Raw genomic sequence first — 15,081 nt, 5'->3', positions numbered from 1 at the left:
TCCTAAAAGTATTTTTATTTATCAGCAACATTTCCAGATTTAGTAACCCTGGCACGTGCTATGCTATTTACAATGAATCCAAGATCTCATGTGAATACCCTCTTTGAGGTGCTATTTCTTTTAACATCAATGATATTATTGCATTAAATACACTGGAATGGCTGCCAGTGATGTTTCAAAGTGCTGGGACTGCTACGGAAAAGTAAGAATTACTCCTCTTCTGCAATTTTGGACATTTTTATATTGTTGGAGTCCAAGGACATGTGTAGTCCTGAGATTGCAGCTGGCTGTCCTTGCTGTCATGCATACACACCTTTACTGATTGCTTTATCACATTTAGTTTGCTCATATATCTTTGAGATAGCATTTTAAGGCACTAATTTTACAGCTTTCTGATCTGTTTTGCTCACTGAGAAAATGAAAAGGGACTTTTACATGGTAAACATACTAGGTCTTGATGCATCAGTGATGATTCCAGAAAGGAAAATAGCAGAGGATGGAGGGACTACACAGCTCCTTTGCTCCTCCATCTCCTCTACAGCATAAATCATACTAGATGCTATTAATAGGGTTGGGGAAAAGGGATGAAGAATGGAGAGAGAAAAACAAAGGGAAGAGAGAGGGCTGAACCCCTCTCTATACTGTTAAATTTACCCTTGGCAAAAACATTTCACAAAGTCAACAACAACGTCCTGAGAGGAAACCCAGTGTGGGAGACAATTAAGGATGCTGCTTCGGAGAAAAAGGCCTGGTGAAATAAAAGGCAGTACTGATTTGGGGTTTTGAATTCCCTAATTCCCCTCCCCTCCTCCCTGGCTCTCATGATTTTGAATGAAACATTAATACTGCTTCAGATGCTTCTTCCCTCCAAGGCCAATCAGCTGCTCGGCAGGGCGTGAAGCGGTTGTTCATTTGAACAGCTAACGAGGGAGTGGAAGGACAGAGCTAATTCTAAGGCTTTTCTGGCACTGCTGAAGCTCACATTTGCCTTGACACACAGGGAATGACCTGAAGAGCCTCTCTCCACTTTGGAATAAGAGAAGTGGTTTTATATTAATTCTGCGTAAACAAACCTGACTTGTCAGAAGAGATAATTTTTCACAATACAACCATAAACATAGTTTTATGATTGGAGTAGACACCTCATCCTGCTTACTACCACAGAACGACCACTGGAAAGCTTTCTCGTAAAGAGGAGTACGGAAAAAAGAAGGCAGAACACCCAAACCATGGAAAATGTCAAATCCCAAGACTTCCATTTAAAAAAAAAAAAATTCATCTTCTCTTGGTGCACAGAGCCTTTGGCATAAGAAGTGGATCCCAAAATTGAATTGTAGATTTTTCTGACGGTGAAAAACTGCTTCCCCTCAATTTGGGAAAGAAAAAAAGTTGAGGTGGCTGAAGATGTTTCTGGTTCTGTTGCTATTATGGTCTGTTCCAGTTTCCAGCTCCCGAGAAAAACAGAAAAGAAAGAAGAAAAATACATGAAAGGAAGAAAGAGTAATTTTTGTTCCCAAAGCTGGGTCTCACTTGTAACACAATGCCACAGAAGGACAGATACGGTAGTTACTATCAAATCGCTCTGCCAAACCTATACCTATGCACTGCTATTTTGGGCACTGCTTTTAGCTATTTTATCATCACTGGCTTATAGCAGCAGTAAGAAAGAAATCATCTTGACTAGTCAAATCACTCTTTATAACACAAGGACAACAGAACAAGAGACAGGTAGAGAATGAATAAGGTAGGCAGGAACAAGATATTAACTTGAGAATGCACAGATATAAAAATGTTACACTTTCTGCAGTTAACAGAAGCTGGCAGGAACAGAGATGCTGTTGCATGGGAACGAACTGAGATAACAGGTTTTCCTTATTAGCTGAAACCACAAAGGCCAAGCTTTCTTCTTTTGGTTCAGACCCAGCCCCATGGACAGTGTCAAATCATGCTTTCTCAGACAGGCTTACAAAACTATGAACTCTTAAAAAATCCCACAATCAAACAAAAAGAAGGCAATGAGCATCTGACTGGCCCAAGATAGACATTTGGACAGATCTGCTTTTATCTTTTTCTAGAGCGAACTCCCAAAAGTAGCTCAAAAGGTTTTTAAATTCAGAAATAAAGGCAAATGTTAAGGGTAATATAAAACAGAAATATAACTTCTTACAACAGAGCTATCACAAGGTATATCCACAACTTTTCCCGATCCTCAAAATCCCAGGCTTCAGCTCTGAACACTAATTTCAGAGTGACAGCAAATCTGCTCGGTGCTCTTTTGTCCCGTAGGAACATGAGTGATGTCTCCTTCTTCAGAGGCTTATCTGCCTGTTCTCCTCACATACACCTCCTGAGCAGCCCAAGAGACAGGTTTCATGCTGATGTTTGCTGCAGCATGAGGTTTTCACCCCTCTTTCTTTGTGGAACGGTAATACGTTTACAACAAATATCAAATGAAAAAAGACAGATCAACTCCTCACTTTTCTGTTTACCAGCTAAGCCAAATGTCTCATCTCTGTTCCTTTTTTTGGACTCATTAATCACCATTAATACTTGTCAATTAAAAATAAAAAAGAAGAAAAGTTCAAGTTAGACTTTAGTTACCATGGATGCTTTAGTAGCATCTGCAGAAATAGGAGCCTTTCCTGATGGCATGATCTACTGCAGAAGAGAGGACCAAATTGGAGCTATTAGTTTACATTTGTGTCTTATATTACCCCAAGCAAATTGATAAAGCTTAAAAAACCCCAGTACTGATAAGAGAATATCTGTTCAGAGTTTTCTGTATTTTTTTAGGCAATACCAGATCTGTTTTCTCTTGTATTTGGTTGCTAATGGTCCTAAAAGCTCTTTTCAGCAGGTAAGAATTACCATGCCACTGCTACATATCCTACATCAGCCCTACTATGGGGAATAGAATAGCACTTAGTGAGAACCATCTCAATATCTGCTTTATTTCCCTATAGCCAGACTCATTAAAAATATTAGAAATATGGGCAGTAAATAAAATGAGATGCTGCTTGAGAAATGAAGTGGGAACACCCAGATAAACAAACATCTGAAACACGGGTATACACACGCAAAATGCCCTTTGAAAGTTTTAACTCCAAAATCATTAGTATCTGACTTTGTTGTTGTTGTTGTTGTTAGTATTGTGGATTTACATCAACAATCTAAAAGCTTTTTCTGATAGATTATGTATTCTTGGACTCTTCCAACATTTATATTTGGTAGACACACATCAACTGTAAATTGGCTCAAGATATACTGACACATATGCCAGTTTTGACTGCATCTACTCTATTTCCAAATTCCAACTAACCATAGGAAGCATACGAGACAAAATTCTGTAGTGTACATGTTTGCCAAAGGAAGTCAAACCAATTTTACTTGGCTGATGAATGTCTAATATTAAAAAGAAAAATGCAGCTGAACATCTCAAGCAACTTAAAACATGTAAGATTCAGTGTGATTACAATAGCTAACGTAACAAACGTGCAAACCAGCAGCTATCATACAGAATTTTATCTCTACTCTCCCAATAAATGGAGGAAGTACTCACTACTTAACAGTACTAAAGAACGTGCAAAAAAAATATGTATAAGATGATGATGAACCTCAGGAATTGCAGATTTTTAAAGGTGCAGCTGACAGCATTTTTATGGAAAATCCTTCCATCTGTAATTAATTATTCTAAATTCTTATTCCTTGAACTGAAATTTTGTTAGCAATATGAAAGGGACACAAAGCTTTAGACCAAAATAATCTCTCTTTATCTCCTTGGTCTAAATAAAGCCACAAAAGAGCTTAAATTAATGACAAAATGTAGCAAAAGATGCACAGCACAGTGTTCTTAAGCACAGCTTTGCACTAAATCAACAATGATCATAATTTTCAGTGGGGGGAAGAAATACAACCTAGAAATGTGGTTTAAATACAAACAAATGTTCAGCCTCTACGTATTATACACCAAAGATGCTACAGTAGTGCACAGACTCAAGACTGAATTTAACCAGATCTGCTGTTATGACAGCAATAATTTTGGACTCGGATTTCTAGTTTTCTGATTTGTCAGTGTAATTAAACTCTCACAAATTAGATTGGAAAGGAAATTTCCAGAAATCCATCTGGGGACATGTGGCTGACCATTTGTACTTGGGTCACTAAATGTATGGGTCACACAGAAATGTAGCAATTCAGAATTCTATCAGTACTAAAAAATGGCATTATTGTGACACAGGTTCATGCTTTCTGAGGAATTAATGACCCATAAATCCATTACAGTAACACCTCTACTTAAGTGGTCTGAGCTTTGTGTCTCCAAATGTAAACCGTTGCCTGCAGAAAGCTTATGGATATTTCTTAGGAAACAAAAATTAGCAAACCCTTTCCTCTCTCCCCCTATCTAGGAGGAATGTGCAAATCCCATTAAAGTAAGATTTATGACAAGTACAGTGATAAAGTTTTAGTGGCAAGTACAATTGTATATACAACAGCTAAATTTAGCCCACTGTTCTTTATCAGCAAAACTGGCATTTAAGATGAGAATTCAGGTGTAAGACAGACTGTATGCTAAGTAGCCACCCCTATTTTTAAAAAAGGTTGATGCTTTTGACACCAATCTTCAAGATATTTTTAATTATATATATTTTTGTTACTCATGGTTCAAAATAACCATTTTCTTTAATGTTCACCGCATATTTGGAAGAGAATTTTATAAACTGTGGGATGACTGTAGAGTGGGATTTCTGATGTAATTCTAACTTTAAGGATTACTTCCCAAATCTGCTTCTAATGACTTCAGTAAGTATTATTTATATACATGCAATGAATATAATGTATGAGTAAACACAATTTTTTCATTTAATACAAAGTGGTGTGGTAAGCATCAGCCTATTTAACACAAGCATAACACAACATTACGCTATCATTTCAGTGCATAAATGACTACTGTAAACAACAGATATTTGGTGTAATTCCCACATGAGTGAGAAAGTAAAACCAAAATGGAAATGGAAGCATCAGAAAGCTCTTGCTTCCCACACCTATACTGAGTATGGAAGCAGAGGCCAAGGACTAGAAGTCACCTTACTCCTGTCTACAGTTAAACTTGCCCATCTCTCTACAACATCCAAGAGCAGGACAGCAGCAGTATGAGTCTTGGTCAAAGAAACTACAAATAACCCACTCAAGTTTGTCTTTTCAACTTACACCGAAGTTGCTTTGCACCACTGAAAAATGTAAAGTGATTTCAGTAGTGCAAGAATCTGCCCTTTCTTGTTTGAATAGTAGTTAATATGAACATGCTGCAACCTGATCAAAGCTCAAGATCAATATTATTCTAAGAGTGATCTTTGTAGTCTCCCTTTTCACCAGTTCTGAAGTGTAAATTATTATTTAAATGTCTATACATCTTTAGGTTACCTGTAAAAAGAACAAAACACTATTTAGGGAAAAAGTTATATGCAGTTATATTTAAGTAAAATCTTTGATTTACGTTTTTATTTAAATGAGTTTTCTTTAATTGCAGCTTCAAACTGTAATTAAGCACATGAGTAATTTCTTCTCTTTGAACGTAATTTGCTTTTTATCTACACTTTGTTTCAAAGTTTAGTTATCTGATTAAAACAAATTTCCCAGGGAAAAAAAAAATAATAAACTCACTCAGAATGACAGGAAAACCTTTGAGAGCCTATTTGTTTACAGAATTACAGAATAGTAGGGGTTCGAAGGGATGTCTAGAGATCACCTAGTCCAAACCCCCTGCTGAAGCATGTTCACCTCAATCAGGTCACAGAGGAGCATGTCCAGGTAGGTTTGAAAACCTCCAGAGAAGGAGACTCCACACCCTCCCTGGGCAGCCTGTGCCAGGGCTCCCTCACCTGAACAGGAAATAAGCTTTTCCTCACATTCAAGCAGAATTTTCTGTGTTCCAGATTGTATGTTTCATCTCGTGTCCTGTCACTGAGCACCAAAGAAAAAAGACTGGCCTCAACCTCTTTATAATTAGGTATTTATAAATGTTGATAAGATCCCCCTTCAGTCTCCTCCAGGCTAAACAGCCCTAAATGTCTCGGATTTTCTTCCAAAGAGAGATGTTCCAGTCCCCTGATCATCTTGGTAGCCCTGCACCGGACTCTATCCAAAAGCTCTCTATCACTCATGAACTGGAGAGCCCAGAACTGCACATAAGACTCCAGATGAGGTCTCATCAGGGCAGAGTAGAGAGGGAGAAGAACCTCCCTTGACTTGCTGCCCACACTCCTCTTAATGCACCTCAGGATGCCATTGGCCTTCTTGGCCATGAGGGCACATTGCTGGCTCATGGTTAGTTTATTATCAACCAGAATTCCCAGGTCCTTTACCACAGAGCTGCTCTCCAGCAGGTCAATCCCCAGCCTGTACTGGTGCATGGAGTTGTTCCTTCCAAGATGCAGGACTCTGCACTTGTCCTTGTTGAACCTCATGAGGTTCCTCTCTGCCCAACTCTCAAGCCGGTCGAGATCCCGCTGAATGGCAGCACAGCCTCTGGGGAATCAGCCAGTCCTCCCAGTTTGGTGTCATCAGGGAACTTGCTGAGGGTACACTCTGTCCCCTCATCCAGGTCACTGATGAAGATATTGAACAAGACTGGCCCCAGAACCGATTCCTGTGGAACTCCACTGACCACAGGCCTACAATTAGACTTGGCATTGTTTAACGATAATTAAACTTGTAGAGCTTCTTACAAAAAAAGTAACAGGAAATCATTATTTTTACCTTCTCTAAACTTGTTCCTAGCTATTCAGAAGAGAAAAAGAATACATATTTTTGGCCTAAAATATATAACAGCACTGTATTTTTTTAAATTCTTGAAACAACACGTTGGTTCTTGAAATCTACAGGAACTTGGGCCTTACACTTTGTCATTCATTTGACATCATGTCAGTGAATACAATTCATACACGTCCTCTACCTTGTGAAGAGTTTTGCACCACCACTACATATAGAATACTAACAATTTGGAGTGGCAGCATTTTACATTCATTTTGCAGGAGGAAAATAAAAATATGGAAAGCAATGGCTCATCATGAGGAAAATAAGAAACATACTGAAAGTTATTTCACCCACTCAAATCTTTTTCATGTCCTTACAACTCATAAATGCATTTTGCATTTATCTAGATCAATCTAGATGTACTTAGCATCTTGCTGAAACTCTGCAGCTTGATATGTTCCTGGAAGTGTTGTGGGGGATAAACTAGTAAGTCATTTGAGTTATAAAAATTTAGAAATACCCTCTTAAGAAATTTAACTACTTTCTGAAGACAAGTTTTATTGTTAAACTCAAGGGAAGCTTGTTGGGATAGTACTGAATTGCAAGTATTAGCTTCCAAGAGAATGACCAGTCTATTGGAATGATACTCTCCACAGAAAACCTTTGCTCTCACATTCCACCAGTGGTCTGGGAGGCCACATTTACGCCAGCTAAGCCTTCTTGTTTCTTTGTGCTTTCCTCTTTCCTGACCTTGAAAGTATACATTAAAAAAAATAAAGTACTGATTGACAAGGTTCTTAAATTCTACTGCAAGACATTGTGTCTTCCATTTCCATGTCCATATTTTTTAGGTTTTTTATTATTGTTACTTCCGTGAAGCACTAAAATCTGCCTTTCTGTCACTGTACAATAATGACATCATACTTATGACCTGTGGCATACTTTATGCCTAATGGCCATCACTATACCCACAATATTCACCATGAAATCTGTTTTAGCATCTATTGGTCAATTTTAAAGCACATAATTAAGAATATTTTAAGACCTTACTGGCCTACCCTCAAGATGTGCAATTCAACAAAACAGAAAAGGAGAGCAAACTTTACTTTTTATTTCTATTCATTTTTCTGTTACAAAATTAATGACAATTCATTACTAGATGTTTCATAAGCATCTTTTTTATCCATTCCTCATGCTCCTAACAGCTTCCTCTGACTTTTAAAAAATGTTTATTCCAAGTTTTCAAGGGTTGCATACTTTTTAACTGAAGGAAGAAAAATTCAATCTACAGAATGTGCTAAGGACATGAAGTTTTGCGAAAGGCAGCCTCAGTGTTCAACTCCTTTATATAACCTAATTTTACTGATACTCTGCAAATTCCAGCAAACATAAAACTATGTATTAAGCAATTTGTTGTTCTATCTAGGAGTCAGCACAAGTTGCTGTAAAGTTGGCAAAACACGCAACAAATGGCAGCACAGAAGTCCATGAAGTCTACGAAGAGCAATGGGATCCTACCACTGCAATGTCTGAGGAGCTGGGTTTTTATAAACAAAGATTCACTACAGAACAATAGAAAGAAAAAAATCCCTGCAGATCCAGAATCGCCTACACCTAAGAACTACAACCACCACCAGTGGCAAAAGCTTTAAAGCTAATGTCTGAAATGCAACTTTAAAGCAGTAAAACTAACTACAACAGAAGTGTTATGTACCAAGGAGACTGAGAACAGAGCACTGGCCCCAGCCACTAAAAGCCTTTCTTCCTCTTTTCTATGCCAAACTCTAAACCATCCTAAATCATGTAATTCTTTTGATTTGTTCCCCCCTCCAAAGTTTCCATCTTTTAAAAGTCCAAAGTCACATGAACAAAAACAGACACACCTTTTTCAAAGGTTTGATTCACCCCACACCAAGTTTTCAGTTAAGAAGTTGAAAGGTAAATCTATTAGAGAAATGGTACACAAGGAAATGCAACCATTTATTTTGTCTCAATTCCTCTTTTAATGCTCAATCTCTCCACTAAGATTTTCTGCCTTCATGGGTTTTTTTCTTGGTTTTTTTTGGTTGGTCTATATTTTATTTCACAAATTAATATAATTCTTCTAGTCAAGCAACTTCCATTCCTACAGTATCTCTTTTATCCAGTGTCATGGGGTGATATTACGTGATACTGCGTGATTGTTTTCAAATGCCCATATGATTAACATGGTTTCCACTTGAGTATCTTTAAGAGGCCCATATGAATATACTGTACACTTGGTGTTCTCAGACTTAGTAATTTACCCTCATAAAACCCTTCTATGACATAGATGTATTATCAACATTTACAAACAGGAAATGGAGGAATGGAATAGGAAAAGATCCAGCTTGTCCAAGTATTTAAATGCTTAAGGATGCCCACTGAGACTTTCAAGGGTGCTCTGACATATAACTCTTATTGAACTAATTGAAGATTTCTCACTAAATGCCTAATTTGCATTTTCAGTGTTCTGAAAACCTTTAAAAATTGACTCAGCCATGTCACCCTTTAAATCCAGCAGACCAGTGTGCTAAACCTAGAACTCATTAGCCCTTAACATTATGCTCTAAGCACCGTGGAGTACTTACTGAAAAATAAAGACGCTGTACATGCCACAAGCGTCCAGTCCCTTTCTGCCCTCCCTGAGTCACACATCAAAGACTTGGACGGCGGGATGCCACACAGCCAACTGCATCAGATGTCAGGCAAGAAATGAGTAGATGTCCAAGGATCTGGCTGCTCAGTGCTGGGACTGAGGCACACCAGGAGGTCGAGCTTGTAGACAAACCTCAGTATGAGAAATCCCTCAACTCACTTCTTCCCTCAAGTAGGGCTTGACTTTTCAACTAACTACTGCATCTGTACAGTCCTTCTACCACTCATGTAACAAAGCCAGTATACCTGAATGGCTCAAACCAAATGTAGTGTAAAATCATAGGTATCCACTATGTATCTGGGTTTAGGTAAGTAGCCACTTTATTGCAGAAGAACTTCTATAAGCATGGGGAAATGCTTTAATTCATGTACAAAAGCTAAGAATGTATGTCTTCTAGCTGCACTTTTCTCAATTCTAACAAAATTGTACACATTTTTAGAGTGCTTTTTCAGCTGGTGTAAGAGGAATTTGCTTAGTTTGTCTAATGCACATCATCTTCACACAGAGTGGGAGGGCAAAAGTTATAATAAGGATAGCTTCATCTTTTGCCTAATTATGCCAAGAAGATGCTGTCTTTCAGCACCGTTTTACTTTACTCCGTTTTATTCAGCCTACTAGTGGCTGGAAGGTGAATGGATCAGCTAGGAGGACTTTGTAATGCCATCTGGCCAGTTGCCAATGAAACTCGCTAGGTAAATCAAATTGGATTTGGTTAATGTACCACTCTTTGGTTGTGAATTGTTATTACTTCTTTCTGGAAGTTATGTATTCTGTCTTCTTACAGCCCATCACATCCAAGACCAACTAAACAAACTACATGGGTGGCCAGTTTACTGGGGCAATATATCTATTTTAATCAAAGAAATATAAGACAAGGTGAATTTATAGATTCCTGACATTGCTTCCTTACAGAAGTGGTTTCCAAGTCACGGCTTATAGATAACATGTTGCCTGCTAGACCCTCTGAGACTGGCTGCAGCTGCAAAAAATAAAAATGTTAAAATGGAGGCCAATAAGAAGATGCTGCCTGCAGCATAATTGCTCACTGTTGCTGCACGTTGGCTGGCGAAGGTTAGGGACCGCTGCTCTGTGTAATTGAGCAGGTTTGCAACAGTACCAGAAGGCTGTTGTATAATGATGGTTTAAGCAAAACAGGTAGAAATAAATACACATCTATTTTTTTTTTAATCTTCGGATAGAGGTGATGAATTTTTACTGAGCACACCATGCTTTTAAAATGCTTTCAAACAGATGTCAGGTACTCTTTTAGCCTGAGGCTGATGGGAAAAAAAAAGCAGGTAGCTTCTGAAAGAAATCTGAAAGCTGTTATCCAAGTAGCTGAGGTTAAAGTCTCTGTATGCATTTCAAGTAATTTAGTATTCAAAGTGAGCACTGATTTAAGTAGACATTTTTGGAATCATCACCTGATATAAAAATATGTGATTGATCCCTTGGTAAATGAAAATTACAGAAAATTACAGGTGTCTGTCACAGAAATTACTGCTTATATGAACAAAACAATTAAATCTGCCTATATGAACAAAACAATTAAATTTGCCTAATTTTAAAGAATCTTTATCAAACATTGCATGAATCATTTTAATTGGAACATTTTTAAGGGAATGAATGGCTGCAAATAGCCTTGGATACAAGTAAACTGAATGTTAGAAAATTCCTTATTCATTTATTGTGGCAGCAGATCTCCTTCTCCTATTTTGTTTTTCTTAGTTTTACTTGTTCCCTCCAGGCCTTTTAGCACATCCAGGCATTTGTTGGTAAGTTTACATCCTCAGTTAGTTCAGATTACAGAAGAACATTTAAGAATAGAAAGTCATTAGACTGCCCTTAGACTGCCCTGTGTTAAATGAACTAATCCATTTCAGAGAATATTAAATAAATTAACACTGTGCTGGGTCGATCAGCTGATCTAACTGCAAGGCTTTCCAGTACTGCAAACATTTATCAACTTCTCTTTTAACACTCTAATAAACTACTGTAAATCACAATTGGCCTTTCCCTTACAGCCAGAGATGTACAGAACACTATCAATCTTTCAACATTTTTGTGCAGCTTGAGCTCAGTTTGCTTATTAAAAAGGTTCTTTAAGTTTTTCAGTCAGAGTGTCATCCAAGATGTGAAAAGGGAACCCTAGTCCAGACAGCTCCACACAAAACCACTTGGTGTACACCTTTGTCAGACCTACAAGTCCCATATCTGCTACAGAAATGCAAGAAATGGTCTTTTTATCTGGTGAAATATAGAACTGGAAAGTTAAATAGTGCGGCATTTAAACTGAGCTACGGACCCCTCCAGTCTTTACGATTAAATCCTGAGCGATGGGGGGGGCACAGAAGCACTTCTAAGAGGGGGGCCCTGGGCTTGTGACACTGCAGCAAGCCACGGAGGAGGCAGCGCAGGGCAGGGAGGCTCGGACCCGCTCCAGGGCCCGGCTGAGCCGAGGCGGGCGGCGGGGGCAGGCTGGCCAGCCCCAGGGGAAAGTTGCCGGCCACCCTGCCCGCAATCCCTCGCTGCCGGCACTCGGGCAGGGCACGCCCAGCTGGGGGCCGCTCGAGCGGACACCGAGGGGCTCCTCCAACAGCCGAGCGCCGGACGCCTGCACCGGAGAACCGGTGGCACCGGGCGCAGTGGCGGACAGCCCGGCCGGGACGAGCGTCCTTCCCCGCGCAGAGCGGGGCGAATTCCCTCCAGCCTCTGGCTCCAGGGAGCCCCCTCTCCGCCCCGCTTCTTCCCTCCTCAGCCGTTGGCACCCGGGCAGCCCCCGCCACGCCGGCAGGCCTCGCCCCGCGGCACCCGGCCTCCGCGGGATGCTCGGGGACGTTCACCTTCCTCCTGCAGCCGGGGGACGGAAGAGGCCGCCGGTGCCTGCACCTTGCCCGCACCCCTATCGCGGGTGCCGTACCTGAGTCGCTGAGGCGGGGTCGGGCTCTGTCCCGCAGGTAGTAGATGAAATCCCGGCAGTTCTCGTTCTCCACCGCCCCGACGGAGCACAGGTCGGCCAGCAGCTGCAGCGCTTTCTGGCAAATCTCGTCCTCCCTGTCGCCGGGCATCGCCGCCCAGCATCCTCGGGAGCGGAGCGGAGCCCTGCGGTCAGGCGCCGCGCCGCTGCCCGCCGCCCGCCTGCAGCCGCCCGCGCCGCCGGGCCGCCGCCCGCATCCTCAGCCAGCCGCGCCCGCCCCGCCGGGCCAGGCCGGGCCGGGCCGGGCCGCCCCCACTGCCTGCTTCGTCCCGCCGCCTCCTGCGCGCCCCGCCGGGGCCGGGGCCGGCGGAGGCGGGAGGGGGTCCCACCAGTTGAACGCGAGGGCGGGGAAGGCAGGCGCCGCGACCGCCCAGGCGCGCTGGCGCAGCTCTGCTCGCGGCGGCAGCGGGGCCGGGCGCGCCTCCGCCCCGGCGGGCCGCCAGCCGCACCGCCCGTCGCCCCAGGGCAGGGCCAGCCCCGCACTCCGGCACGGAGTCCCGATCAGCGGTGGGGCCCGGCCGCGGCACCCCTGGAGTCGAGATCCGCAGTCGCGTCTGGAAACAAGCGCGGGTGGAAAACTTCAGAAGCGGCGCAGGGTCTGGTGAAGGACGGTCCCGAGGGCAGGTCCTGATGGGCAGCTCCTCGCCCTGCTCTCTGGAGATGGCCAGGCAGGCCCAGTTGCCCTATATGCTGGTCCGCCTTCAATGTTATCAGTTTGTTAAATATTGGATGCTGTTTGTGTCTCACTGCCTACTCCTATTCAGAAATTATTCTATTCACTCCGCTAATTGCCTTGAAATTACTCTCTGTAAACACTGCGTGCCCTCACTGTCGGGAACCCTGAGGAGGGAAAAATGTCAGAGATCTACTCTGGACAGAACGGTGTTCTGCAGCAGGTTCCTACTTTGGCCTGAGCGGTGGGTTGGAAAGAGTTAAAGCACCGATGAGGAGTCTTGGGCACCTGAGAACTGGACATAGCTCGATGGGAAGGCAGGAGAGCCTTGCTGGAGGAGGTGGAAGCTGAGAAGCTGTCTGCCATTAAGCATGTTTATCCTGACAAGTAGGAGATTTGTAAGGTGCTGCTTAGCTCTCTGGATTTGTAGGCAGGGAGGCTGGTGGGTGTCAAGAGGCGAAGAGCTGAGAACTGGCTGCTCCATTTAACTTAATTTTTTTTCTCTCTCCCTTTTGTAATAGTTTAAGCAAATATCAGAGGCCACGGTGAGCTTGGAAAGTTCAGACTGGTGTGTCTGTTCATCCTACTGTTCAAAGACTGGTGATAACGGTTCTAGAAATACCATGGACAGCAACAGCTTCTACTAGAAGCCTTTTTCTTTTTTTAAGGGAAAAAGTACATCATTGAAATAAGTAGAGATGTATTCCGCAAATGGAGTGTATGTTAACAATGGAAATTGTTTACCGGCATATCTTCTCATCTCCCAGTGTTGGCAGCATTGTCTAAGTCTCAAAGGCATTGCTTTTTCTTTTCTTTTTTTCCCTTCACCTTTAGTAGAAAACTTATGTCTGTAAAACTTGATTCTATAAGGCAGCTATAATTCCATCAGTTAATAGGCAACTATTTCCTGCTGGCTTGTTGTTATTAGGAATTAATAATAGGTAATGAAATAGTATGTAGCTGTGACAGGTTGTTGAGATTATATTTTTGAACCTCAGAGATTTTTATGACATAAGTATACATTTTCATCTCCAAGCAGGCGAAACTTCCTACTAATCTTAGTAAATGCTGCACAAATATTGATGTTGGTGCTGGAACTATCAGTGTTATTGGCTTGTCTCTCTGAGCAGGCAGGGAGGGGGAGGGAAGTGAGACAATTCTGAAGAGGTACTGTCAATCACAGCTCTTTCTCTGAAACTAAAGACCAGGCTTTAGCAGTACTGCTGCTCATCCTACTTCAGTGAAGAAGGGGTAAAACTGTAAAACCAGAGATATCAAAATCCCTCTTTGGGAAAAACAGCTTCAAGAGGGCTAGTGAATTATTCATATATACATACGTAAGCTCTCTAGGGGTAGAAACTTTTTCAAGTCCTGGCCAGTTCTGGCAATATGTAATAAAGAGGAGGAAAGACAGAGGAGCTGTTGAGGACCCCTGACAGAGACATCAGTGAAGTACAGTCCAAATAGTCTAGTGACAATGTGTGACCAGATTTTGAATTATTATTCAATTTGTGCATTGTAACTCATTCAGGCAGATTATTTGGCTGTGTTTTGGTAGTTTGGTCCTGACCTAGATTGCTGTGCTGTTCTATAGCTTGTACTCTGTCCAGGGTAGACAAATATATCAACTGTAAAGTGATATTAATGTGTTTACTTGAATGAGATTTTTATCCTGTGGGAGCACAAGCCCATTGCCAGCCTGGCATTCCAGCTTGCCACAAACTGAACTCTGGACAGCCTGGTGGTGAAATGGTAATTTCTTTATCTTTTTCCTATAGCTAAAATGTCTAGTTTCATTTTTCATATCACAGCAATTTGAAGATGCTGAGGTGTTTGTAATACAGATGATGAGGACTGGAAATTTTCCAGTCTGGTGGAGTTTCCTCCATGAAATTGTTTGGACATCACCGTTGATAGGCTAAGGCATCTATTCTTAAAAGCTCTGAGCAGGTACTAAGTGCACTGTGTAAGCAAATGCCCATGTCTCTTTCTGGAGAGAAC

General features: G+C 41.7%; 1 protein-coding gene across 1 annotated transcript in view; it reads right to left on the bottom strand.

Annotated features, from left to right (window-relative positions):
• The window catches only part of LOC104554799 (synaptotagmin-9), a 59,831-nt gene extending 47,333 nt beyond the window's left edge, over positions 1 to 12,498 (bottom strand). The window contains exon 1 of the mRNA XM_061999984.1: positions 12,351 to 12,498. Coding sequence (XP_061855968.1) covers positions 12,351 to 12,498 — 148 coding nt within the window. The remainder of the gene's footprint in view (positions 1 to 12,350) is intronic.
• Positions 12,499 to 15,081: the final 2,583 nt, after the last annotated feature.

This window comes from Colius striatus, chromosome 7 (assembly GCF_028858725.1).
Source record: "Colius striatus isolate bColStr4 chromosome 7, bColStr4.1.hap1, whole genome shotgun sequence".
Lineage (NCBI taxonomy): Eukaryota > Metazoa > Chordata > Aves > Coliiformes > Coliidae > Colius > Colius striatus.
This window is presented reverse-complemented; position numbering and strand designations above follow the sequence as displayed.